Source organism: Platalea leucorodia (assembly GCF_965183815.1).
Source record: "Platalea leucorodia genome assembly, chromosome: 6".
Classification (NCBI taxonomy): Eukaryota; Metazoa; Chordata; class Aves; order Pelecaniformes; family Threskiornithidae; genus Platalea; species Platalea leucorodia.
This window is the reverse complement of record NC_138828.1, coordinates 27,272,014-27,298,978: the sequence shown is the minus strand read 5'-3', so window position 1 is coordinate 27,298,978 and position 26,965 is coordinate 27,272,014. Positions and strand designations below refer to the sequence as shown.

Sequence of the window (26,965 nt, the reverse complement as noted above, 5' to 3'; positions counted from 1 at the left end):
GGCGATGCGCCGTGAGCAGGGATTCAGCCCGGCGCTGCCCGCTCCCGGGCTGGCCGCTCGGGCGGGCAGGGCTGGCGGGAAGCGGGCCGAGCCCCCGGTACGGCCGCCAGCCCGGCGCCGGGACCACGCTGCGGCGCCCGCGGGGTGCAGCCGGGCACGGGACGCGGAGAGCCCTCCCGCCCACGACGGAGGGGAAAGCCCACCCGGCCCGGCGGCGCGCAGCCTGCCCCCGCGCCTCCAGCGGCCCCGGCCCCCCCCCGCCCCGGGCGGCCTCACAACGGCCCCCGCCCCGCCGCCGGCGCGGCGCCCCCCTCCCTCCCCTCAGCGCCGACGGGGCGAGGGGAGGGGCGAGGGCGGGGCGCCCCCGCGCGCGTGCCCCGCCGCGCCCCCACTCACCGCCCGGCGGGCGCCCTCCGGCCTCCGAGCGGCGGCGGCAGCGGCGGCGGCAGCAGCGGTAGCAGCGGTAGCGGTGGCGGCAGCCGGCACGGCCCGGAGGCGGAAGCGGCGATAGGAAGTGAGGTCAGCGCGGGGGGGGTGGAGGAGGGCGCCGCTTCCGGCGGGTGGGGGGGGGGGGCCTGGCGCCCGGCGGTGGGGCTGCGTCCCGGCCGTACCGCTGGGCCGCGGGGAGCAGCGCGGGCAGGGCCAGGCGGCGGGAGGCCTCCGAGCAGGCAGCGGCGGGAGGAGGGCGGGCAGCGCAGCCCGGCCGCCGGCGGGCCCGGGGGTTCCCGCCTCCTCCCCGCGGCTGCGCGGGAAGGGCGCGCCCCGGCCCCAGCCCCGCGGAGCGAGGCTGCTGTTCCCCGCGGCTGCCGGCGGGGAGGCTGCCAGAAGGGGCCCCGGGCGCGGGTGCAGGGTCTCATCCGAGCCCCTTCCACGGGGCACAGCCGCTCGGCCGCCGCCTGCCGCCGCCGGCGCGGCCCGGGGGACGTTTGACCGCCCTGCCCCTGCGGACGCTGAGCTGCGGGGAGTTTCAGTCTAGTACGGAGGACTGGGTGAACACAGCCAAGCGTCCTCGTATCTGAATGGAACTGCGGGGCTGCCTGCCGCTGCTCCCAGGCCTCACGTATTTTAGCACAGAATTGGGGAAAAAACCCTCGTCCTGGGCATACGCTCTCAGCTCCCCGCTGTTGGTTAGCGTTCTGTCCGCCGCTCGGCCTGCTCGCCTCACGTAACGTTAGGAATTACAGCATGATACAGCTTCAAGTAGTTTTCATGATTAGATGCTTTTATTAAGAAGTCATTTCTGCAGTATTCTTTAACTGATTTTACCTAGAAAGAAAAAAGTAACTGGGGTGTGATGTCTCTTCTGGATAAGCTCTTTCTGTTTACACAAATATTTATAGGCGATCCCATTTTTTAAAGCAATTTCACTAAATTAAGTTAACCACCTTTCAATTAACATCATAGTATTTGCTTTCAGTGTCTTCCAGACATGCAATTCACTGTGTACTTCTCAAAGTTTCTCCAGGAAAGGTTCACAGTATTGCATACGCAGCCCCCGTATAAACACGAGGGAGCAGAATCTTTCTGCGCTACCGCCAGCGACGCTCCGGGCTCTCGATGCTGTTCACCTCCGCTAGGCAGTACGGCCACAGAATCTTCATTCACATTTACTGAACGCGTTCAGCAAATTCAACAACGCGTGATCGAGGAAGGAAAGGGTTTCCTGGCAGACAGGTACTGCCTTGCTTTCTCTGGGGTGCCATTACCAGAGAGGGTAGGAGCTGATTTCCAACGTGCCGGCAGAGAGAGAAATAATTTAAAACATTGGTGAGACTGCACTTCTCTACCCTCGGAGGTTTCTCCGAGCAGGTCTGCCCCATGTTGGGTACTTCCATGCTGCATGTTTCAGTAGGCACTCGGTTTACTTCACAGGGCTCAGATAAAAGCTCCTGAGAACAAAGTTTTTAGGAGAGTCCCCTTCCTTTCCCCCTTGCCTTCAGCTATGTACCAACTAAGAGGCATTGAAAATAGCTCCACACTGACTCTTATCATCAGCACTGGAAATATATCCTGAGTTCCTACAACTGTGGGCTTCACTCCACTGAGAGCTGTACGCTTTCAGTCTGTTTTGGTGGCTGCTGCTGCTGTTCATACTTCCTTGCTGAAAAAAAGAAACACCAATCAACACCGATTATACCATTTATTATACACATGTATATATATATGTGTGTGCGTGTATACATATCTCTATATATACACGTATAAGTATGATAACAATCAAGAAATAGACTTGAGATTAGAGAATGTAACTGCACTGCTTAGCCACACAAAGGGAAGTTTCAGTCACCGCGTGGAACTAGGCCTTTAGCATACGGTCTTGGAAAGGCTGAACAGTAGGGTCACGGCAAAAGGTCAGTAAATTAATGGCAGAGAACTATGATTCCACTCAGGTCCTTTCATTTAAAAAAAAAAAATTAAAGACTATGGCTTCAGAAGTACTATTACAGATGACCTGAACGACTCATTAGTCACACGGTTGATCTCCACATCACTCATCTCCTCCACAACATGCAAGCCACAAGCTAACAACTACACTGACTTCAAAATTAATCTGGTTAGCAAGGCAAAGGGAGATCAAAGAGTTGTGTGCGGTGGAACAAACACGAACAATGAATGCCAGCAGGCATTCCTCTGTAGGAAGCACATCCTTTTTTGTTCCTACAGAATGCAATGGCCTGGTTTAAGAATCTTTACATTAGATCTTTACATTTAAAAGGTGGTTTCAACTCATTAGGTATTTCTTGCCCATATTCCCTCTAGGCATGCAGGTATGGCAGATGCGAAGCAAGTACAGGTGTTTCTCTGAATTGGACCTCTGGAGTTTCACAGACATGGGGCTCCTTCCTACCTCCATCCTGACCTTCAACATTAAGATGGGAGCGGCAACACTTGTTGGTACAGTAAAGTTCTCATTTATTTTCAATTTATGAAGTTGAATTACTCGTGATTCCACAGTCCTCTCAACTTTTACAAATCCATCCACGTTTTCATAGAACCATAGAATGTCCTGAGTTGGAAGGGACCCGCAAGGATCATCGCGTCCAACTCCTGTCCCTGCACAGCAACCCCAGAATTCACACCACATGTCTGAGGGCGTTGTCCAAACGCTTCTTGAATATCGTCGGGCTTGGCGCCCTGCCTACCTCCCGGGGGAGCCTGCTCCAGTGCTCCACCACCCTCTGGGTGAAGAGCCTTTTCCTGACGTCCAACCTACACCTCCCCTGGCATAGCCTCCTGCCGTTCCCTCGGGTCCTATCCTTGGTCGCCAGGGAGGGGAGACCAGCGCCTGCCCCTCCTCTTCCCCTCGTGAGGAAGCTGCCGGCCGCGGTCAGGCCTCCCCTCGGTCTCCTCTTCCCCCGGCTGCACAGACCGGTGACTCCTTCGGACGCTCCCACCTCTGTTTCGCTTCGACACCGGGTTCGTTTTGGCAGCGGGCGCGGCCGCTGCCTCACCTCCGCAGGCCTCGGCCCCGCGACCCGCGCCGCTGCGGGACCCCCGCCCGCAGGGCGCCGCCGGGCCGGGGCTCCGCCCTGCCGTCCCCGCCGCACGAGGGCCGGCGGGCTCGAGGCCGCCGCTGCGGGGGCGGCCCCCGGCCGCCGGCAGGCCCCGGGGGGCCCCCCGCTCCCCCCGACTCACCGATGGAGTACATCTCCAGCTGCTGCCGCAGGCGGATCTTCTTCACGCTGTCGTAGAAGTTGGGCTCGGGCGGCGTCTCGGCGGCCGGGGGCAGGGTGAAGATGCGCAGGATTCTCCTCTTGTTCCTGCGAAGCGGGGGGCGAGGCGGTGAGCGGCCCGGCCCCGCCGGCTCCCGTGCGCCCCCGCCGCCCCGCTCCCCGCCCGCGGCCCCCTCACCGCCGCGCGTAGACGAGGAGGGCGAGGCTGGCCAGCACCACCAGCAGGTAGACGTTGGTGGCCTCGTTCCAGGCCTCGTGCACCGAGTAGTCGATGGCGCCGCCGTCGCCCAGCGCCGCCGAGCCGCCGCCGCCTGCCCCCCCCGCCGCCGCCGCCGCCGCCGCCATGGGGGAGAACGGCCGTGAGGGGCGGGCGGCGGGAAGTGACGTCAGGCGAGCTGTCGGGGACGGCGTGAGGCGCCGCGCCTCGGCCTCCCTGCCGCCATCTCGGGGTGGCCCCGCGCGGGGGCGGCGGGGGCCTCGGGCCGCCCCCCCCCCCGCCTTTTCTCTCCCCGCTGGCCGCCGCCCCGCGGCAGGGGACGTAGCCGGGCGACAGCGTCTCCCCGGGGCGGTAGCAGGCTTCTTGCTTTCGCGGTGCCAGCGCCGGAGGGGGGGCGGGCGGGCGGGGGCAGAGGGCCGGCAGAGGTGTGAATTCAGCGGCCCGGCGGGCGCCCGGCCGGGAGCGCCCTCGCCCGCCGCCGGTGCCGGTGCCCCCGGTCGTGTGGGGCGCGGCTCAGCGTCGAGAGGAAAAGAGGGTGGGATTGCCGGGAGCTCTCCCTTTCCACGCAGGAGCTGCATCTGGCAGTTCAGGTTGTCAAAGTAGAAACGGCGCTGGCCGAAAAATCTTGCCTGCCTTTTTTGTTTGTTTGTTTTTTGGTGCCAAAATGGGAGTTGCTGGGTGCTCAGATGCGGGAGCAACATCGCTTACTCCTATGCTCCGTATGCTCCCGATGCCCGAAAGCACAATCCTAGGATGATGCTTTGGCGGAAAAGGTGGAGCAGAGCAAGCGTTTCAGCTTAGAAACTTGAAAAGTCGTCAGAACTGCCTAAGGAGATGCGGGTTAACTGGGCAGAGGACGTTCTAACATGCATATCCACTTGTTTTTTGTACCGCCTGGTGTGGCACGTTTGAGCTACACGATAGGTTAGGTGTGCTGTCCTTTGTCCTCTCCCCCTGCTTCTTTCTGTCCACCTGTGGCCCTGATATTTCCTTTTTCCATATCTTCCTTCAGATACTCGAACTATTACAACGTATACATCATGGTTCATCTCCCTTTGCTTTACGCATATTTGGGGTGTGTGCTTATGTTGCGGTTATTTGTCTTCACCCTTTATAAGACAATAAGGGGAAAACCCAGGTGTTTTTAGGGCATGATTTATCTAACCTATGTCGAACATTCAGAATGAGTCCTCCTGTGCCCGGGAAGTGCTCTGACCCCTTACTGAGTAGAGGGAGTCTAGACACCTCGCTTGGATGGCACTCGCTTTGCAAATGTCCCGACAGCCTGGAGAAACTGCGTCCTTTGGGGAGCCATTTTCTCAGTGCAAGATGTGCCAAGTCCATTCTCTTTCCACGCTATGGAACAGATTCATTTTAAGAGGCCTCAGATCAGGGCATAAAAGGATATCAGTGAAAACGACAATATAAAAAACCAAAAAGCTAAGGCACTGTTATCATGAGAAAAGTTCCTTGCCCCACATGGTGTGGGAAAGAAGAGTAGGACAGCAATTAGACATAATTCTAGGTCATTAAATCGGGATGGCACCCATGCACAGAACTGTGGAAACCACTAAGAGAAAAAAAAAAGCCTATCACTTACGCAACATGACACAAGACAGTTAATTAAGCATGATTTTACAGGGATTTTAAGGAGTTTCTCGTGAAGTTGAGGCTTTTTGTTTGCTTTTTTAGTATGTTGAACTTTTCTGCTAACGTGCCTGACAAGAAAGCATTACACGTCTCTGGAAGAAAAGTGGAAAGAATGAACATAAGTAACTTGGGTGCTTTTTATATTTCACTACTACCTCTAGACCTGAGTAGAGATCAGGCTCCCTCATACAGGGTGTAGAGAAGCGGTGTTTAAGCTGTATCTAAAGGCACTTTTTGTATTAACCCCACAGCTCTGCCCTGGACAACCCGTGACGGGGCTGGAACGCCCCAGGACTCTGCCCCCGGCTTCCCATCTGGTGGAGACCGAGGCCCACATCTGCACAGCCTGACTTCGGGTCTCGGGGTTTTCTCTGCAGCCTCCAGCACGCAGGAACACTCTGCCTCACTCAGCAGGTGCCTGATTGGTTTGATTTAATTAAATGCTCGATTTAAGTCTCAGATAATCCACCCACCCCCAACCTAGAAGATAGGCAGAGAGAGCTTTTCTTCCCCCACGTACCCCTCTGAAGTTAGCAGATGTTAAGCAGTGGGTAGGACAGGGTTAGGTTGAGGAGCACAACATTTGGAGCTGCCGTGAGTGTGACAGCCTTGCAAACCTAGCAAAAAGGGGTGATCTCCCACTTGCTGGCCTGTAGCAATAGGAGTTCTGGGGGTGTAGGCCTTCTGCGTGACTTCCTTGAGGAATCTCGTTCAAATACCAAAGTTGGTTGACTCCTAAGCCTAGGTTAGCTTGTCCTGGTACACTGTTGTTTCCTGTTACAGCTTTTTGGGCTTTTGTTTCAGTCTTAGGCTCCTGGAACACCTTCAGAAATGGGAATGCAAGCTGCTGTTGAATTTGGTCAGAGCAAAGTCAGGCCTTGCAGTTGTCATTATGTGCACAAGAAATGGTGTGACCTGCCCATGTAGATTATGTAGCATATTTATTTGTAGCTTGGATGAGGTGGGATGGGATAACCAACGCTTGTCTGTGCTGTTAACGCATGAGGACATCAGTTGTTTTCTATTTTCTTATACTAAAGCTGCTTGTAGGGAAAGGACTGTCATTTTGTGCTTTGCCTGTATAGCATCTGACCTCCAGGATTCTGGCCTGTGACCAAAGCATGTAGGCACCAAACAAATAATATATAATAATAATAATATATGGCATTGGCGTAAGCTGTTCTGGCAAAACATAGCTAATGGAGACCCAAGCTTAGTGGCTAGATTTTCAACATTACACAGTAGCAAATAAGCCTGGTGAGTTTCAGCTGAGTCAGACACAACCCCACACAGGAACCAGCTCTTGGGGAGAAATACACATAGCTGTGTGATTTAATTAATAAAAAAGAAAAAATCCCAACTTTTTCAAAAGTGGGAACTTGGTTCATTCCACAAAGAAATCTAGCATGTACTTGATAAAAGCACCCACTTCAGTCCCATAGATTTATCAAGAGAATTGCTGAAAAGGGTCTTCCAGCTCTACAAGGAAAGAATTAACTTTCCAAAAGTCCTTAGCATCCAGCAACTACTATAAATTTGACTGAAAGCTGCTGAATATTACCAGTTTTGAAAATCCAGTTATTTCATATTCAAAATGTGAATGCTGGAATCTAACAGTAAGCTTGTTCTTTTGAAAATTATGGCCAAAGAATCTGTATATATGTGTCTCTATACATAAATATATAATTTTTAATGGATTTTGAGTTACCCAGAGCTAAACAGAATCAGAAATCGCTGAGACATAAATATCACTGTAATGTAAAAATATTCACCATTTAATCCTGATAAATACTGGATTATAGACTTCAGAACACAGACTTACAATTATTGGAAATCATGTGGTCCTCTCAAGTATACAGTATTTCAATTAAAATAAAACCATAAAATCCTTTTTCTTTTTTAAAAGTACCATCTAGCATATAATTTATTTGGATGAACTCTACAAATATACGCATTATATCATGCTACAAGAACTTGAGAACCACTTTTTTCTTGTTCCCAGGGTCTCTTGACTGTTGGTAAGTCATAATGATAGAATCGGTTTACAGTTGCAAATTCTGCCAAATATCTCACAAATTATATTTGGCAAACAGTGCTGCCTCTGTTTCACAAAGATAATGATCTGATGCTTTGTTTATGTGGCACCAAAGGAAAATATTGTTCTAGAGCTTGTGATAGAATTTCAAAAAGTTTGTGTGGTATTCTAAACTTCTGATACACTTAATCGTTACCCCTCTATTACATACAGAGTAACACGGACTTCAAAAGTATCCTTCAAAAAAGAAAAAAATAAACCCTCTTCGATTAAATAGGTTGTGTCCATTTTATTTCCTCAGCGATTACCCAGACCTCCATAGCAGCTGCTGTGGATGTGCATGCAATACTTTTTACATCTGATGGTGTCGAACATACAGGTGAGTTGCCGTAAAGGCTGCTCACCTGCACAGGATTTAGTGTTATAGAACTGCTTTTAGGCTGTAGTCTGAGCACACAGAGGGAAACACGCTGCATCAGACTTGAGCCACCTAGGAGTCTGCAGCTAGCAGGCAGTTTGGAAAGGAAAACAGGATAACCTTGACGGTGCTATTCTTTGGATCACTCTGAGGAGGAAAAGAAAGGAGCGGTGAGTTTGAACTGAATCTGGGACTCCGCTCTGAGGCAGGCTGTTTCCATTCTGTATCCTGTGGTACAGACCTACCTGGGAAGGGCTGAACTTTTTTGGGAAATCCACTGGGAATTCTTTTTGGCAACAGTATCGGACCAAGGGTCCAGCATACCATACCAGGAGTGGGTCCAGGTGCCCTGACACAGTTGGCACCCTCAGCCAGTCAGCAGGCACAGCTGGCATGGGCTAGGTCGCCCTGCCTCCTCCACTGCTGGCAGAGCAGTGTCCCAGGGGGGTTCGGTCTGGGAACCAGGTGCTATTTCTTGAGTCTGGGAGATGGTCTCTGCTTTGGTTCTTTGTCTAGCTGTTCGGATGGAGTGGGGAGGACGTGCTGTGGGACTGCTGCAGGGATGGCAGAGGAGGTGTTGGCCAAAAGGGAAAGGCAAGGTGGTGCAGACCGCTGACCTCAGCAAAGGGTGGTCCTGTCCCTGGGCAAGGGGCCAGGCCCAAGGCCTTCATCTTGGTGATGGCAGCAAACAAAAACCCTGCACCCACTGGGCCCATATCTGCCTGGACACTGACCACCTAGGGTGGTTTGGGGAACCTCCTCTGAAGGAGAGGTTTTCTGCAAGAGATGAGCACCAGTAGCAGTCCTTCTCCTTGTGTGGCCTGTGTCTTTGTGCAGCTTCTTTGGCTGGACTTTTGGGATGGAGGAACAGGAATACAATAGGAAACCTGGCAATAACCATCCCAGGAGAAGCATCTTTTGTGGGAAAGGACAGGGAGCGTGGGGCCCTTGATTTGAGCTCGAGATGGGAACCAGCAGCTGTTGTTGAGGTTAGGCAGAGCTGTGGCGGCGGTCTTGGCAGGGGAGGTCATGTCCACTGGCCTAGAGCTGGCTGGGGAGTGGATGAGGAGAGAGGGGCTTGCAGGCTTCCAGCTGTGAACAGGCCTCTTCCTGCTCTTCATCCTTTGATGTTTTCCACCAGACAAATTAAGAGCTGCTTGTACTGAGGCAGCAAAGCCCCTGAATGTTTATCCAAGGCTGTCATTGGCGGTGGAAACAGGAACAGCCAGCACAGAGAATTGGAAAGAGGGGAGGCAACTGCATGTAGGGCTGTCCTGCCTCTTCTTCCTTCTCCGTGAGGCCTTGGCTCTTCCCTTTAAGGGAAAAGAAGCTGGAAACGTGGGAAGGATGGGATTCATCCAATCTTGAGATTGTGGAAGGGGTTAGTGGGGAAAAACAGAAAGATGGAGAGGGTGCAAACTCTGAAAGAGATTTTACTGAAAGACTGAAAGGAGGTGACACTCAAACTTGGTTGAGGCTGCACCAGGTTGAGATTAAAAGGGACAGTAAAGTACACAGATACCATGAGCAAGTTAAAGGGGAGGTAGCCCCTTCAACTGGCATGTGCGGCTCTTCTGACAGCCCTTATATCTATCTATCTGTCTTGTTACTACAGACTTGCTAATGCAAATGCAATGAGATCTTTTAGGATTTTGTGGAAGTTTGCTAGAAAAATACTGGCTCCAAGGCCAGATCCTGGCTATGCTTGGGCATGAGAGACTGCAACCGCTAATGACTAATGCCAAGCTGACCTTCATGCTGCCATCTAGTGTTTCCTGATAGACAGAAACAACATCCCAAAAAAGAAACTTCGAAGCTCCATAATGCTGTATTCAGAACAAACGTAATTTATTCCTGCTGAAATACAACGCTGGACAACACACAAGCTGAAGGAGAAGGAATGGGGAAGAGACATGCGGAGGACCCAGTGCTCAGGGTGAATATTTAGGGAGACACCTTTTCTTGAAAAATTTGTAACTACTTCATCCAGGAACAAAGAGACATCTCCACGGCAAGATAGTTACTCAGAACCAGAATTTGTCCTCATTTGTTTTTCACTCTGTGAAATTAATATGGCTGTTTGCAAGGTGCAAAGGGACACAACAGGACAAGAATCCAAGCAGAAGCTTGTCCTAACCAAGAGAGACCAGCATAAGAAGCCTGGCAGGTTCTTCTTGTCTGTCCTTGCTACTCTCATAAAAAACGCGTGGTGCGTTTACTTCACGGCCAACAGATGCCGATTTCTCTTTCAAGTATACATGATGGCTAACAAGAGGTAACAAGTTATTGCTGGGGACACATGCAAAAGATTTGACTCTTGGCCCTTCAAAGCTTGATCCCTGACTTTGAAGAGCTGTAACAGGATGCTTTTCCAACTGTTGCACATCCTGGATTCGTGCTGGAACTCTAACCCTAATAATAACAACTCAAGAGTTCATGGGCTGGACGATACAATTACAACAGAGAGAGCATTCTTTTTCCCCAGGCTTCTTTAAGGTGTTTTGAGTCAAAGTCCAAAACAAACATGAAGCATCCAAAATCATTGTTCTCTTTTGGAGACCCTGACTTCTGAGCTTTGCTTCCTGACAACATGAGCAGGAAAACTGCCAGGAAGGACTACACAAATGAAAAATGGCAAAAATCAGCTAATTTAAGAAAATAGACTGCCCAGAGGGAAAGGAAAGCCATAATGAGCAGCCTTTAAAGGGCTCCTGCTGGCATTGTATGAAATCAGGTATGAATTTAGTAATCCGCAGGAAAGCTTTCCCATTTATAATAGAACTTTGGTAGCAATTGAACACACATGTGTTTGAACATTATGTATACAAACCGACTGCATGTTCCCAGTGCAGTCATAACACGGCTTGTTTAGGTGAAGAGGAAGATCAGCACAGCAAAGAACAGAACCAAACTCTCCAGCAGAAAGGACCATGTACTTCTCTGCTCACAAATCACGTCTCAGGTCAAAACATGAAAGTTGTCTCGGGCCCTTAGGTCTTTCAAAGACCTAGTCTGCAGAACAGAAAGTCCTCAGGTGCGTAATGGTAGAGTCCATGTGTCTCATTCATACTATTCCTGTTTTGTCACCGAGAGAACAAGTACATCCCAATCCCACCAAACAGAGCCTACTGCTGGATTAAGGCATCATTGTTCTTCCTTTCCAGCTGTTGGTACAAGGCTGCCGCATCCATGTAGGTACCAAAAGCTTTCCAAAGGTAAGAGAATGAAAAAAAATATGTGCTTCAGCTCTCTTCCAAAGTGCTCAGCGTATCATCTGTGGATTAAAAAAGAGCAAGAGACTTCTGTTTTACAGCTTCATCTGAGCCCATCTGAGAACACTACGGGGCAAAGGCTTAAAAACCAAGAGCACGTGTCTGTAAGCAGTCTCTTTGGGATCTGCATCATCTGCGTGCTTACTAACTGGCCACATTCTTGCTGGTGTGGGACGCGGGGCCCACAGAGCAATGGTCGTACAGCTCCAAAAACAACCTATTCCCCATCCATCAGGGAGAGACTGCTGCTGGGGCTCTGGCGTCGGGCTTCACCCACTGCTTTTACTCCATGGGAAAGTGGGTGAGGACTTTGTAGGTAAGACATGGGCCAAAGCCACAGGAATCAGCACAAAGCTTGTAGGGGACATGCCATGGTCTCTGCTCTCCAGTCCTCTGCCAACCAGTTTAAAAGTGGGCCAATTTTCTTTTTTTAACTATTTTTCTGTAATTTTTTTAAAAGAGTTTTTGTGTAAATGTTGCAAAAGAAAATTTATTATTTCTTGAGGAACAAATTTCCCCCCACACCCACACAACTTCATTTCTCTCCCTCCTCCTCTTCTAATGATAGATTAAACATGCCAATGGGAACCTTGTGCAACTCCAGCATTGGGCGGATTTATTTTTTTTTTTTTTACATCAAAAGGTACAAGTTCGGTTGTTCTTATCTTCTCAGTTTCGGGGACAGAGATTTTGCCCTTCAGGCAAGCTAAATAAATAGGAAAGATGTCAACTTCAGTATGTTGTTTGTTTTGTGATTTACTATAACATTTCCCTAGTACCAGGCATGGCCGCCTCCCGAATAAGCAGAGTTAAAACTTTCCTGTAGGTGTCTAAGACCTCTTGGGCAGAAGGCCTTTCAGCCGGGTCCTTCTTCTTACATGCTGCATGGATGTCAAACAAATGCAGTCGCACAATGTCACTTCCTTCAACGTGGCCCAAGAAAAAATTGGAGACATCTGGGATTTTCCAGATGTCTGTTTTCTCATCATAGGGGGGCATGAGGTCATCCTCGAAGGGCACTTCTTCTCCATAGGGCCAACGCTGCTCGGGAGCTACAAACTCACCGCGGAGCTCCCGATGACCGCACTTCACCAGCTTGCCGGCGCTCCTGTTCACAAGAGGCAAAGCGTCCAAATCGTTCACCAGGATGTGAAAGTCACTTGTGAGGAGATACTGAGAGAGGACCTTGTCCAGGTCATTCGAGTCGCACATCACTAAGGTGCCCAGAGGGCTGCTGTGCAGGTACTGAATGATGCTCACGTAGTCCATAGCAAGCATCAGCCTGCGATGCCAGGTGTTCATGCCCTTGTACTTGGGGATGTGGAGAGTTTCATTCAGGCCCCTCAGGGAGCCTAGAGGATGGTACTCGGTGAGGATTGTGAACTGGTGCTCACAGTAGCCAAGCAGCCGGACAACATGCTTGCTTTGAAGTGCTTTCAGCATCTTCAGTCCGTGGAGAAAGTCCTCCTTCAGCTCTGAGTTGGTGAGCTGTGAAAGGACCACTTTGTTTTCCTTCCACTCGGAAAGGAAGACCTGAGAACAGACAAGAGACACGTAAGACACGTGGAGAGCCTTCTTCCACGGACTGCTACCAGCTGCCGCTGACCTCCAAGTGACTGCTTGGTCACAACCGCAAATTACAGTCACCAGGCACAGTCAAGCCTTTGGGCAGGGCCACGTACCTGTCACAGCAAGCCCTTACCGACACCGTAATTACACCGTGAGTTCCTAAGTTTTCTTTGGAATGGGCAAGGCAGGTGAATTAAATTATTTCGTAGCACCCAACCAGCCAGTCTTACTCTGCCACGATTGTACCACGCTCCACAAGCGCTTCACCGATCTCTGTGCTTTTTCTTGCATAGCTGGATGTCGTTCGGTGTCAGGGAGGTGGCCCAGGGCTCCGGTCACGCTCTCCTACCTGTTCTGTGCACCTCATCAGTAGCCATACGCCCCTGGATGTCTACAGTAATTAGCTGCTGCGAGGATAATTATAACAGCGGTACGGGCATTAATTAGCCAGCAAACAGTGAAAGCTCTTTATCCACAGGAGAGAAGAAGAGAAACCCAAACTCACCTTTTTCACGGCGCCTTCACCAACACACTTGAGTTTCCTGACTTCCCTATTTATGGCTTCGCAGGAGAGCCACGGGGAGCAATTCTTCGCCGCTCCCAACCTGAAGTACCCGAAAGAGCAGAGGCCGGGGTCCGCTTCGGCGCGCCCCGAAGAGACGTAAAACTTGTTGAGGTACAGGTAGAGAAGGGCATTAAGGAGCAGGACGGCGGCGAGCAGTAACGCCAAGGAGAGGGACGACGCCTCCCTGGGAGGAAACTCCCTCCTAGCGAAGTGCAGTTTCTTTTCCATGGCCGTGCCTTCTGCATCTCCGTGGAAGAGGGAGGCTAGGCGGGACCCTCTCCCCAGCCCAGGGAACGCTCATTGCAGGCTACGCCCTTGCCTCGCAGCAGCTGCGCGGCCTGAGCCCGCGGCCTAGGAGGAAGGCCGGGCGTGGCGGCGGGGACCGGAGGGCGGCCTCAAGCTCGACGCTCGCCTCGCTGTTCATCCCCCGGGCTTCCCGAGCGGGAGGGCCGGGGCTGCCGGCCGCCCCGGGCAGGGACGCTTCACCCCGGAAAACACAGCACCGGCGGCCGGGGCGGGCAAGGACCGGCGGCGCTTCCCGGCCCCGCCGCGGCCGCGCAGGGCGGTGGCGGCGGCGCCGCCCCGGGGCGGAGCGCAGCGACATGGCGGCGGCGGCGGGGCTGGTGGCGGCGGCGGCGGCCGCGCTGGGCGCCCTGCTGATGGCGCCCGGCCTCACGCAGCCGCACGGGGAGGGCCCGCCGGAGCGGAGCGGGCCCGGGCCCCGCGGCGGGGCGGCGGAGCGGCGCCCCCCGGGGCGGATGGACCAGGCCCTGCTGCTCGTCCGCAACGAGCTGCCCCCGCCGGGCCTCCGCCTCGCCGCCCTCTCCGGCGCCTGCCACCAGGTGAGCGGAGGGAGCCGCGGCCGGGCTGCGCCGTGTGCGTGCACCCCCGGCCGCCGCTCTTGACGGCCCGGCCCTCGGCGGGGCTGCTGGGCTTGTCGGGCGTCTCCCGGTGCCTCGGCCGGGTCGCTTCGGTTTTACCTTCGAGCGGGACGCCGGGGAGCCCCGCAGCGGGAGCTGCTCCAGCCCCTGGGCATCTTCCCCTTGGCCGCTACGCAGGGCAGGGCCCCCTCTCACCCTCCTTCGGCACTAATGAGCTCCCTCCGCCCTCTCCTTCCCCAGTGCTTGTACCAGTTCCTGGCGTTCGTCCCACCAAGCAACGGGAGCCTGAGCAAACCGGGCGCGGCGGCAGTAGCGGTCGATACCCAGCATCCACTCACCCTCTTGCTCAACGGCTCTGTGGGTGACGGAGAGCTCTGCAAGTACGTGGCCCGGCCACAGAGAACACCTGCGTAGCCCTATCCTATATTTTGTTTATTTATTTTTTTTTTCTTGAGGCCATGCGCCTATTTATTGCCTGCTCATCACCTCCTTTTTCCTGACTGTTCAGACCTAGAGCTCAGTCTTCCCCCCGCCGCTGTAACTGTACATTGTAATTGTGCTGAAAGGATCTAGGCGCGAGCAGGAGCCGAAACGGTATGTGTTGAGGCGGCACGTGCGAGCGCCTGGTTTCTCTTGCAGAGAGGCTGTAGTTCAAGAAGACGGGTGATGTAGTAGGCAGCGCACGTGTGGTAAAGCATCTGTGTTGGGCTAGGGGAGGGTAATGCTTGTCAAAGGCAGAGCCAGGCAGCTCCTTGCTAGATCACGCTGTTAGGCCCAGTTTTCAGCTTGCCTTTCCTACAAGCATTCAGGCTTACAGCCCCCCAAATGCTGCTGTGGTACTTGAACATAGCGGTGATGGCTCAGCAAGTTCCGTTTCCTTTATCCTTTGCAGGATTCGGTATCATTTTGGAGAGTTTGGCAATTATTCCCTTGTGGTAAAGACCCTAAGTACAAGCACCAAAACTGTTTCTTGTGACCTAGTCGTCAATGAAGGCCCTATCAACAGCTACCTCCGTATGTAATGCTCTGTTTTCCGCTTTCATTCCACAACTTGCATGTGTCGCAGCAGAACCAACTTCCTAAAAAGCCAGTCACGCTGTGCTGATGTGTCATGGGCTTGCTCCTCTTCCCTCTCAGCACTTTACCTCCTTATGTTTTGTATACCCATCTTGAGGCCCTGACCAGGATCAGGCCTCTTCACACGATATACTGTATGGCCACAGCCCTTTTGCAGCAGGGGTTAGCCCAGAAAAATCAGTGGGTATGTGTCCAGAGGAAAATATTTTCATAGTTAGTTCCTGTTTCCCTAATGTTTATGTATGTACACAGAATCCTCCCTCTTCTTCCATCTGCCTTACTTCTCTCACAAAATAGGAAACAATTCATACAGTGTTTGGATTTTTGTTTGTTGTTGCGCTTTTAATTTTAAACCTCACATATTGCTTTTTTGTTCATCTCTTTTCCAGGGCTGTTTCAAACTTGTCTACGTCTCTTCCATTCTTTTCCTTTACATTAAGTTGTTCTTCAGTCCTTCCAGTTTTCCAACTGTAAAGAAAAATTCTCCATGCTTGCAAACTTGCTGTATTACCCTCTCCCCTGTCTTCCTCATGTTGAGGCTGTTTCTAAATCTCTAGTTTCTTCTTCAGAACATATAGCACATCGACTCTTTCCTCACCATTGCTTTGTGATGCAGTGCAGTTCTATTTTGCCTTTTTTATGCCAAGATGCGCAGTCGCTGAGCTGCACTTTGAAACTAGCCTGCTTTTGTTTTGGTTTGTTTTGGGGTTTTGTTGGGTTGGGTTTTTTTTTTTCTTTGGGACCCGGGATGGGGATATGTATTGCATGGAGAGGGTGGTGTGAAGATTGGTGGGTTGGGCTTTTTGTCATGTTCGTGTCACACTTGGCCAAGCCCAGGCTGCTGAATGGTTTTGTTAGAGCATTTATAGAGTTGTGTTCTTCTCTCTTTCATGTAGCTATTCTCTTTGCTTTCCTGGTTTACATGGGGATCCTTGCTATCCTGATTGTCGGGCGCCTTTTTATGAAGTAAGTGAACAGTATTGTAATACCTCCTCGCACGTGAAGTGGGGCTGGCAGTTTCAAAACACGCATCGTAGTGTGGTAGTGCTTCAGAGTCCCGCTGTAGCCCTGCCTGCAGATCAGATCCTGTTATCAGGTTGCCACGTACAAGTTAAGCTGCGGTAGCTATCCATATGATAATAAATACAGAGTGATACGATTTCCCTCGAGGGGTATTTTGCGGCCTTGTTAGTTTGTGCGTAGAACGGTTACTGCAGAGCGGCTGACATCTGCTGTAAGCTCGCGCACACCCTGCCTCACCCTCCCGTGATTTGTTCCTGGGTCTAGCCCTGAATCGGCAATACGCATCAGTGGGACCTAAGCGTGTGTAGTACATGCAGCCTTCTGTCCTGTGCACCGAATGACGTGAGTCATCCCTGCCTGTAAACAACCCGAGAATAAAGCCCCTGAACCTGAGCTTGTGGCGGTGTAATTACATAGCTGGACTTAACTGCGGTCCCAGGTACTGGCTGAATCTCAGCGTTACGTATGTGAGCTGGGAAAACAGAAATAGGGACTGTCCCAACCTTTGATTTATGCTGCGAAATAGTTGATATTACGATGAAATTGGCTATAAAGTTGTTTTGTTTTGTGTTTTAAACTGTTACTAATTTTCAGAATTGATTCAGTCAGAAACTGGGTTTACAAGAAACTGAACCCCAGAGAAACCGATCGTCTGATTAATTCTGTGAGTGACCACAGTATCTTTAATTTGCATTCTGTAGTGTTTTCAGCTCTGAGGAACACACACTTATCTAGACATCGAGGGACTTGTTTATTAGTAATCATCTTCCCCTTGTGCGTGTTCCCCTTGGCAGATCTTGTATTGATGTCAGACAGGCAATTTTATGTCAATGGAGAGTCTAGACTGGGTTTCCACACAAGTTTAGTGGATTCCCAGTAGAGCTCTTGCAAGTCTTGAACATACAGCTTTGTGCCCTCTTTAGTTCCCTTGAAGCAAACCTGTCGGTGAAAATACTGTCCCCTTCTGACATAGACCATGTAAGGGAAAGGAAGAAATGCCAGCTTTCATGTCTGCTTCCAGCACAGTAGGAATTTTAGCAGGATCTACACTTAAGATTTCTCTGGCAGCCCTAGAGCTGACATTTCTGTGTGAGCCGTGTTTTGTACTAGAATATAGATAGATCATCACAGTCTGAGCTTCACATCTAGGAAGTCCAAACCTGTCTAGAATTAAAAGACTTGAGAGCAGAGCTCTGCAGCAATTCTTGTAGTTGTTCCTTCCCATAGCTGTGTTACAGCGATGTCTGCTTCTGTATGCTGTCACTGGGGCTGATTATTTAGGGAACTCGATTGGAAAGAAGCCACTCTTGCGTTTAAAAGGATTCATTTTCTGCTAGTTTACCTCTCTAAACAGTCTCTCTGTGGTGTCAGACAAGTTCTGATGGGGTGGGATGGGACGGATTCTGTTTGAGAGTCAGCAACTGGATCTGCTCAGCTGTGTTGTAAAGCGGCACTCAGTGACGGCAAGCCTGTGGCTGATTTGGACTGGACCTAACTCTCATGAGTCTCAAACACAGGCTCTTTTTCACTGTGTTGTTGTTGCCACCGTGGTCAAAGGTGGAGTGTGGAGCATCTGCAAATATTGCTGCAATATGGTGGAGCCATGAAGGGGTTAGAAGTAGCAAGTGGGGAAACAAAACGGAAGATGGGGAGAACAAAGACAAACACAGTATGTGAAAGTTTGCAGTTTGCTGACCTCTGTTCCTTAGGCAGCTGATGCAGCTGCTGACTTGCCCTTCATGTGTCTGGTTTGTTCCTGAAGGAGCTCGGGTCCCCGAACACAACAGACTCCGTTAGCAGTGATCCCACCCTGCGTTTGTGGAGCACAGCCTCTCGGCAGCGGCTGCGTTCCCTGGACACTTTCCGAGGGTGAGCATAAGACCTTGCTCAAAAGCAACTCTTCCAAGGGGAATGAGATTTTTCCAATGGCGGTTTGACAGTGTATGGAAATATGTAGCAGATGGACGGTTCAAGGGGGTCTGTTTTACTTGGAAGATAATCAAGGTTTTAATTCTTGGATTTTCCAAAACACTTTGCAGTTGATCTAGTTTGAGGAAACATTGAAGTTGTGGCAGAGGGTGGAAAAGAACAACATATGTTCAGTGCGAAAACGCTATGTGAAGGAGCTTACTTTGGTTCACCGCCACCCATGATCTTTGAAACGCTGCTTCCTGGTTGGCAAAGCTGGAAACCGTGTACATAATCTTGCTTTAAAAATAAAATAAACCAGATCTCACAGTTAGAAATGTTTTAATGGGGGTAAACATTAACTGTGTGTTCATATATATGTATTTCATCGACATGTGATACCTTGTGTGTGTTTTTCTTGTTGTCTTTTTAGGCTTTCTCTTATAATTATGGTGTTTGTTAACTATGGAGGAGGAAAATACTGGTTCTTCAAACATGAGAGTTGGAATGGTAAAGTACAATTGAGACAGTTAATCTGGGTTTTAACTGTAGCAGTATCTAGATATGGTTAGCATTGCAGCTGCTGCAGCGAGCTGTTGCTCAGCTGAAGGCTGGGACGCTGTGCCAGTTTGCTTCAGCAGGCTATCTGGCCTGTTAGGTTAATGGGCAAAGCAGTGCGTAGTCCCGCTTGTCACACAGTGGCGGACTGGTTTCAGATCACCATCTGTGTGTAACCTTTTCATTTTTGACACAGGTTCATATCTGTAAGTTTTCTCTGTTGTTTAATGACCACAGTCAAGCTGATGGTGCTCGATGCTGTACAAACATAATGCCTTGATTGGCAAGCTGATGGGGAAGGGGTCAGGCATCGTGCTGCCCTAGTGGAGGACAGCAAGGACCCCATCCCTGAAATCTTTCCCAAGAAACACCAATCAGTTCTGACCCTATTTTTGAAGAATGGTAAAAGCAGTGAAGCAAGATGATTAGCAATTTGTAAGTTTTGTTTATAACGTGTTTTAGATGTTGAGGCATCAAATAATTGCAAGCTGCCTGCAATTCCTCTGGAAACTCGACAATAATGTTGTTAAAATTTAGGGAGGGTTCGAGGTAAATAATGTGTTCCTTCATATTTCTCTGTAGGATTAACAGTGGCAGATCTGGTGTTTCCATGGTAAGTCTTCCTGAAGGATAGTTCTGCATCAAGTGTTTCTTTATGTGAAGGGCTGCAAGGAGAATGCGCGCGCCTTGCCTCCATGTGGAGATGTGTTTGGAGGGGTGAATTTGATAGGAATGATAGGAATCTGCCCCGGCATCATCCTTATGAACCAGTAGAAGAGCTAAGTGCTTTTGGCTGCCCCACATCCTCCTTCCTCCCCCCGCCCCCAATCTCAGTGGGAGGCTCAGGGTTACCCTGCAGTATCCCTGAGGAGCTCGCTGCCACGCTACTGCGTTGAAGGCAGTCAATCTGGCCAGATTCAAAGCTGGACTGATGTGTATCCAGAGGTAAAATAGCCAAGGGAATTTTGGATTAAGCTAATCTCTCTGTAACTAGAGAATCGTCTTACAGGGAAGCAGTTATCCCATCTGCCCCTAGCATACTTCTCTAAAACATACACCGGTTGTGGTTACTCTTGAAGACGAGGGCTGGACTTGGACTGTGAACCTAATCTAGAAGGGAGGAGTTGGGTCAGTTCTGAATTTGAATCATAGATTTGCAGCTTGTGTTTTGCTGCTCTGAAGATGCTAATTTAATTTCGGGTAATGGAGTTTTTTGGTGGCATATATATTGCTGCAAAAATACCAGAATGCAATTACTTCCCCAAACTTTATTGCCTCAATTTACCACTGAAAGAGGTGGAAAGGTCGCATAGTGCAAGCTCAGTTGTCTAGGAATTCCTAGCAAACAGAGGAAATAAAGCTGTCCAATTTCACTCAATGCATGCATTTTTGTTGGGCCAATGCAGGCTACTCTGGTAGCTTTAGTGTTTGCTGTCATGCACGTGTGTGATGAGACATCTGTCAGCTCCATTTCCCACCTGCTCTGTTCTCCAGGTTTGTGTTCATCATGGGGACATCGATATCACTGTCACTGAGCTCCATGCTGAGGTGGGGAAGTTCCAAGCGGAAGGTGCTCGGGAAAATCCTCTGGAGGAGTTGTCTGCTAATCCTGCTGGGAATCATAGTTGTGAATCCCAATTACTGCCTTGGACCATGTGAGTGGAACTTGCTCTCTTCCTTCTATTTCTGCAACTGTTGTTCCTGGCTGGGCTGTTGAGAAAACAGCGTCAGCCTTGCTGTACTGGTCAGTTGCATGGTGGCAGTTTGATGGCATCCTGTGGAGTGCTGTTCAGTTCTGCACTGATGCGCTTCTCTCTGTTTGACCCCTGTGCTGACCGCTGTTTATCCTCTTAGTGGTGGCTTTCCCAGGGTTATGATTTACAGAAAGCGAGGTGGCAGAGTGGAGGTGTCCCTTGTACCTGCAGGTGCAGCGGGTCTCGGCTCTCCCTGGAGAAGGGTAGCTTTCATATTTGCAGAAGAGCCCATGTCTGCTCCTCTTCCACATTGCTTGCATGTATTTCAGTGTCCTGGGATGATCTGCGTATTCCTGGGGTACTCCAGAGGCTGGGATTCACGTACCTGGTGGTTGCTGCTCTCGAACTCGTGTCTACAAGAGCTGGGGCTGAGAGTGGGACCTTGGTGAGTTATGTGGGGAGATGACAAGTGATACTGGAGTGGGGTTTGGGAGCTTTTGCTCTTGTTTGGGCACAAAGAACACTTGAGAAATGTTGAGAAAACATGTGGCATCTTATCTGACGTGCAGTGTGGCCTGGCAAAAATTTTGGGGAACATGCACCCTTCAGTGTGCCAGTCTGCATTTTATCACATCTAGCTTTGCCGTATTTGAGGATTTCACCGATCCATTCAGATGGTGCGTAGAAGCAGGCATTCCCAGGCGCTTTTGGTGACTTTCCACCACCAAAGGACCCCAGGGACAGGCATCTCTATGCTAAGTCCTGTGGCCTGTGTTTTGCCCAGTTAATTTTGGCAGTGTTTTTTCACAGCAGGGGAAAGTAATATTGCTTTTTGGCCTTTCTGGAGTCTGTTTTCCCAAAAGGCTTTTGTTCTCCTCATGAATCAAAATTCCTTTTGACATTTTCCAAGCTAAAAAACATTGTGGGCTTTTGTTTTGGTTTGTTTCTCCCCCTCCCCCAAGTGACTAAGTGTCTGGAAATCATTTGTCCAGATGAAAGGTCTATTGGTAGAACCCCCTTTTGTAACGACAAGTACGGGATGTCCCCAAGGGCATGGTTTTCACTTGCCAGCTAACGCCCGCCTCCCTCCATCTCCCGCAGGAGACGCCATGTCCTGCTCTGCAGGATATTCTCCCCTATTGGCCACAGTGGGTTTTCATTCTGATGTTAGAAGCGGTTTGGCTCTGCCTGACCTTTTTGTTACCAGTGCCAGGTTGTCCCAGGTAAGACCGTGCGCTCAGACTACTTTCTATGGGGCATCGGATTGTTTTTCTTCCACGGAGTACAACATACGTTTTATTAGCCGCAGGGAAAGAACGACGAGGAGAGCTTTTAGGCCAGCGGGATTAAGGGAAGCATTCATCATATGAAAAATCTTTCTTTACTTAGGTATTAGATTACCAGGTGTTACAAAGGTGACATCATTGTTCCCCTCTATCTAAAGAAGAGGACTAAAATCTACCTGAGGTGTGTGTACAGCAATACACGATCATCGCAATGTCATCCCTGTCTCTGTCTTTGCCCCTTTAAAGAGTCAGCACCTGCAGAGCAAGTGGAGCAGCCGGCTGGGTAGCCAGGGCTGAACTGAAGCATTGCTTTAGGCTCCCAATCCCGCCTGTCCCCTCATCACCCAGCTGCCCATGGCATTGCGATGATCAAAACAGGGTGGCCACCAGCTAGCTGTCACGTAGGACCTGTGTTTCACTGTGTGCCTCTGGCCAGGGAAAACATCCGAGCGTTTAGCGTGCTGGGCCACTGGACCAGCTACTATTCCGGTGGAGCGTACCAGCGCTTTGTGCCGTACCCTGTTTGCTTCTGTCCTAGGGGCTATCTTGGTCCTGGGGGCATTGGAGACTTTGGAAAGTATCCCAACTGCACTGGAGGAGCGGCTGGTTACATTGATCGTTTGCTTCTTGGAGAAAAGCATATATATCAGCATCCCTCTTCAAGTGTAAGTAGCTTTTGGTTTGCAGCATGAAGCCGCGGGCGAGCACTGAACACAGCTGTCAGGAGAGGCTTGGGAATGATGCATGCAGGGGGGGAAGAGAAAGGAGATTGGTTGCTCAGGTGCCCAGTAACAACTGTTTTCTCTCTAAGGTGATTTACCAAACAACGATGCCATATGATCCTGAAGGGATCCTGGGGACCATAAATACCATTTTTATGGCATTTCTGGGACTGCAGGTACCTCTTTTCTTTCTGGCTGTGTGCTATAATGGGAAGATTTGAAGGAATCTTGGAAGTGGGGAGTCAACTTGGTTTCTTTATTTAAGGCTGAGACTGGTTCTAACAAAACGTTTTCCAGAGCAATGCTTTCAGGCTGACTAAGCCTGAGGTGAGTGTCAGAGAAGTGGAATCTAACCTGGCAGTAGCTTGCATTAGATAAACCAAGACTTTTTCCTCAGTTTTTGTAAGGGATGGACACAAGAAGTTTGCAAAATATCCACCCGGAAACTTCCTTTGCTTGTTTTAAGGTTGGGCTTATGCTGGGAGTAGGCTGGCTCTGCATGTTGGAAAACAGGGCCAAGAGATGCATGGACTTCCCAGCTTCATTTTAAACGTGTGATTTTAAAGGTGGCAGCTGTACATGTTCCCCGCTGCCAATTTTCTGCTTGACGTGCAGTGTTAGCCGTCTTGCGTAGGTGCTACGGGTGTGCTCACCTTCCCAGACACGAGGGAGGCAGGGGTTCACATTAGTGTTACCAACATCCAAAGCTCACAGCTCACCACCGTGTTTAAAATAGGGTATCGTGGCGCTTTTTGATGAAGCTCTAGTTAGTCATCGCTGGCTTTTCTGTCTGGGCAGCAGCTGTTAACCAAACTGAAACTCTTGTGCTGGGAAAGGAATGTTACCGCATGTAGCACCGGGCAAAAACTACTGCCAGGTTAGATTCCACTTCTCTGACACTCACCTCAGGCTAAGTCAGCCTGAAAGCATTGCTCTGGAAAACGTTTTGTTAGAACCAGTCTCAGCCTTAAATAAAGAAACCAAAAACTGCGGGGCAGAGCTTGGAACAGCAGCGTGACGCTGAGGCACGAGTCATCAGGACACACTTCTTAGTGGTGTGTGAAAAGGAGCACGTGCTCCGAGCAGGCCAGGGTGCAACGTGGCGCTGTGGAGAAGCGGTCGGGGCTGGCTGGGGAGTCGACGCGGTGTCGTTCCTTTGTGCAACGCTTGCGGATGGAGGTGGAGCTCGAGTCACATTGTGTTCACCTAACAAAGCTGCTCGTCCCCTTCCTCAGTGTTAACCTAGTAGGGAAGGGAGAAAAGGTGCACCTCTATTGCTGAGTGGGTTACATTTACATATTTTCCCCATCTGTGTCCATTCTTTGCAAAGAGTTCCCATGCCGAGCCTTTCAGCCACTTAGTTGATATAAACCCTATTCGTGTTCTCTGTCTTAGCACAGGTAGCCGTTGGCAAATGTATCTGGCTCCCGAAATGTAGTTACATTTATGGGCATTAAGTCATTTTTTGTATTCTTTTTATATTAGGCAGGAAAAATTATCTTGTTCTACAAAGACCAGCACAAACAAATTATGACTCGGTTCTTCATATGGAGCATAGCAATGGTAAGACAAATAGTTATGTAGCTCTTGCATAGACATGTATTTTTATGCAACGCAAACTTAGTATTTCTGAAACATGTTGCAGTGGTTATATAAACTTTAGCAACTTTCTATTTCAGGGAATCATTTCTGCTATCTTGACAAAATGTTCTAAAGAAGAAGGGTTTATTCCCGTAAACAAGAACTTATGGTAAGCAAAGAGATACAACTTCTAGTATGATTTTGTTACAGTACCATTTTACCTTGGAGAATGTTCTGCCTTTCTTATATTGAGATCTGTCTGTATCACATAGTTCCCTAAATAATCGTTCTACTGAAAATGTGTGTAGGTCAATATCGTACGTGACGACCATGAGCTGCTTTGCCTTCATCCTCTTACTGCTGATCTATTACCTTGTGGATGTCAAGAGACTCTGGTCGGGCGCTCCATTTTTCTACCCAGGTCAGTAAAATCACGGCAAGAAACGTATTCCTTCCAGTTCTTTCTGCACTGGTACTATCCTTTTACGTTTTCTGCACTTCCCTTGTCTTTAAAAGAGTTGGGATTTAGAATGAGGTAAGCTGAAGGATGCCAGAATGATTAACTTGAGCCGAATCTTTGCGTAGAACTGGGACGCTCGAAACCAGGTATTTAGGAGAGAGGGACTGTCAGGTCTTTAAGAGAGGGCTGGAAGCTGCTATTGCCAAATGACCGTTCTCAGTTGGGTCTCGAGTTAAGGTCCCCGGGAACAGCTGCCTAGTACCAAGCAAAATACCACAGCTGGTTCGTAGCTGGTTTTGGAAAGGACTGCTGAGACTTGGGTAACCTAGTGGGAAACTCAAAGGCCTGTCGACAGAGTAATACCACTTCTGAAGATGTGGAAGACGAAATCCCTCGGGCAGCCGTGTAGGTTCTGCCTCTGTGTATTTAGATAAGCCTGTCTCCCAGAGCATCCCACTGCGGTTCTAACCACACCGGGCTCTTGACAAACATCCGAGTAGGGAATGCAAACCCACAGCAGAGGGAACCTTTCAGCAGCTTTGGTGCCTGGTGTCCGGACAGGAAGAGGGGTAGGGTGCCAGCATGGTATCGTATCCCCTACCAGAAATCCCAGAGCTTTGAAGGGCAGTCAGCATTTGTTTGTAAAGGCAACAGATCTGACCAAAAGGGTTGGCACTTGGCCGCCCTGAAGACAATAACTGTGATTATTCTCGTCAATAAAATTGCAGGATACTGATTTGGTTGTATTTTCAATTTAGCGTATAGGTTGTCTGTATTTCTTTTCAATGAAAGTTTTGGGGGAGAGAACCCCTCAGACTGTATTTGAAAACCCATGCGTGTAGCATCTTTGGGCAAGTAACACCAGCTGTTGTGATGAGCTGCTGTTGTCTCGGTGCCACTCTGTGTCACAAGCCTGGCGTGCCTCTGCCTGCTTACTCTGAAGCGAGCTCACGCCTGCTCCTTCCGATGGTATGACCTGTGCTTGCTTTCAGGAATGAACTCAATCCTGGTCTACACTGGACACGAAGTGTTTGAAAACTATTTCCCTTTTAAGTGGAAGATGCAAGACAGTCAATCCCACGCAGAGCATCTGACTCAAAACCTCACTGCGACAACTCTTTGGGTCATAATATCGTATTTACTTTACAGGAAAAGGATATTCTGGAAAATCTGATAGGGGCGGTCAAGGTGTCGTGGGCCTAGATTCTGATGGGGCAAGTGCGTCAGGTGGATTACCCTGAAATACTGCCACTCGTGCTAGGCTGAATTACTAAAAAGGGATACTAGTTCAAGTTTACAGTGCCATGGAAGTTGTCATGAAGACTTTTATGTGACTTAAGGGACAGTATTTTCCTATTTAGCAAAAACTGACTAGTCTGCTGCAGTTGCTCTCTTTCTGTTTTCTGTATTTTGTAAATATTTTACTGATCTCCCTCCTTCATATAGAGAAACTGAACACATTGCAAGAGTCGGGCAGTCAAAGACAGCCTGACGGTGCTTCCGAAAGGAACTGCAAGGGATCTGGGTGGTGAGTGCAAGGGGTTATCAGAACGGGACTGTGGTAACAGTCGTTGCATCTGGCGAGGCCCCCTCTAACCCACGTGGCCTGGGGTCTGCAGGTACCCTTGGCACCTGCCGCACGCCTGTGCCACCCTGGCTGCTGGCACACATTTAGCTCGGCCGCCTTTTTGGCTGAGGAGCACCGGCAGCATCCTCAGCCCTGCACTTGGGTTGGTGGCGCAGTGACTGCCTGGGGGAGCTCAGGGGCCCGGCTGGGCTACAGCGTGCTGCCCAAAGCGGTGACTCACCTGATTGATTGTTCTTCATTGTGTTCTTCCAGTTTGGTCTTGGATCAAAACATTACGTTTAGGATCCTGCTGAAGCCTGCTGCCCGAGATCTCTTCTATTGGCTTGTTAATCCGCACGCTGCTGCTACAGGGTTAGCAGCCCGTCGGTGCGTGTTCTGGGCCTTTGCGTGACACACCTAGCGTGGATGAGGCCCGAGTTTCATCTGCTACACTCTAGGAGTGCAGAAAGGCCAGTTCCTGTTGACTTTGTATCATCACTTGGATATTTCCAAAGTTCAGGCAAAGGCAGTCCTCTTTATAAATGGATTTACGTGAGGGCACTGAATCGGAAAACCAGCAATACAGGTAGAAGGCAGCCAAAAAGGAAGAGATAGCAGACCAATTCAATGTAAGAGAATAGTTTTTGGAAATTCAGGAAATTCACTCATGCTGTGATTTCCCAACTAGTGCTAATAAAAAGCATGAAATACCCTGCTATGTCCTCTGTGTATGTATAAAGACGGAAAAAACTAAGACGCGCACCTTAGCATAATGCTATGGAAAAAAAAGGCAAAACAAATAGGACAT

General features: G+C 50.1%; 4 protein-coding genes and 1 long non-coding RNA gene across 26 annotated transcripts in view; 2 read left to right on the top strand and 3 right to left on the bottom strand.

Moving 5' to 3' along the window:
* SLC20A2 (solute carrier family 20 member 2) overlaps window positions 1–499 on the bottom strand; it is a 58,603-nt gene extending 58,104 nt beyond the window's left edge. For all 20 annotated transcript variants that reach the window (XR_014228464.1, XR_014228465.1, XR_014228466.1 and 17 more), the window contains exon 1: window positions 397–499. The gene's annotated coding sequence lies outside the window, so the exon portion shown is untranslated. The remainder of the gene's footprint in view (window positions 1–396) is intronic.
* A 715-nt stretch (window positions 500–1,214) lies between these two features.
* Window positions 1,215–4,168, bottom strand: SMIM19 (small integral membrane protein 19). Of its 3 annotated transcripts, XM_082316555.1 has the most exons (4): window positions 3,853–4,167; window positions 3,637–3,761; window positions 3,144–3,397; window positions 2,111–3,054 (listed from the first exon to the last, which is right to left on the bottom strand). In XM_082316555.1, the coding sequence occupies exons 1-4, from the start codon at window positions 4,017–4,019 to the stop codon at window positions 2,968–2,970; spliced, it is 633 nt and encodes a 210-aa protein (XP_082172681.1). In that variant the 5' UTR covers window positions 4,020–4,167; the 3' UTR covers window positions 2,111–2,967. The 3 variants fall into 3 exon arrangements, with proteins under 3 accessions (XP_082172683.1, XP_082172681.1, XP_082172682.1); XM_082316557.1 differs by lacking the exons at window positions 2,111–3,054; window positions 3,144–3,397 and adding an exon at window positions 1,215–2,101 and having other exon boundaries at window positions 3,853–4,152; XM_082316556.1 differs by lacking the exon at window positions 2,111–3,054 and having other exon boundaries at window positions 3,254–3,761; window positions 3,853–4,168.
* A 204-nt stretch (window positions 4,169–4,372) lies between these two features.
* Window positions 4,373–9,696, top strand: LOC309592357. Its single transcript, XR_014228555.1, has 3 exons — window positions 4,373–4,481; window positions 5,793–5,955; window positions 9,610–9,696. It is a non-coding gene; the product is annotated as an uncharacterized lncRNA (long non-coding RNA).
* A 52-nt stretch (window positions 9,697–9,748) lies between these two features.
* POMK (protein O-mannose kinase) lies at window positions 9,749–13,962 on the bottom strand. The gene is made up of 2 exons (XM_082315634.1): window positions 13,341–13,962; window positions 9,749–12,799 (listed from the first exon to the last, which is right to left on the bottom strand). The coding sequence occupies exons 1-2, from the start codon at window positions 13,626–13,628 to the stop codon at window positions 12,026–12,028; spliced, it is 1,062 nt and encodes a 353-aa protein (XP_082171760.1). The 5' UTR covers window positions 13,629–13,962; the 3' UTR covers window positions 9,749–12,025.
* A 40-nt stretch (window positions 13,963–14,002) lies between these two features.
* On the top strand, window positions 14,003–26,903 carry HGSNAT (heparan-alpha-glucosaminide N-acetyltransferase; the record flags this gene model as incomplete). The annotated part of the gene is made up of 17 exons (XM_082314876.1): window positions 14,003–14,242; window positions 14,522–14,661; window positions 15,174–15,295; window positions 16,255–16,324; window positions 16,976–17,045; window positions 18,144–18,250; window positions 18,723–18,799; window positions 19,430–19,460; window positions 20,342–20,502; window positions 20,871–20,986; window positions 21,643–21,764; window positions 22,366–22,492; window positions 22,639–22,725; window positions 24,035–24,112; window positions 24,229–24,299; window positions 24,439–24,551; window positions 25,583–26,903. 17 exons carry the CDS (start codon window positions 14,003–14,005, stop codon window positions 25,762–25,764), a joined length of 1,914 nt encoding a protein of 637 aa, XP_082171002.1. The 3' UTR covers window positions 25,765–26,903.
* Between the last annotated feature and the right edge of the window lie 62 nt (window positions 26,904–26,965).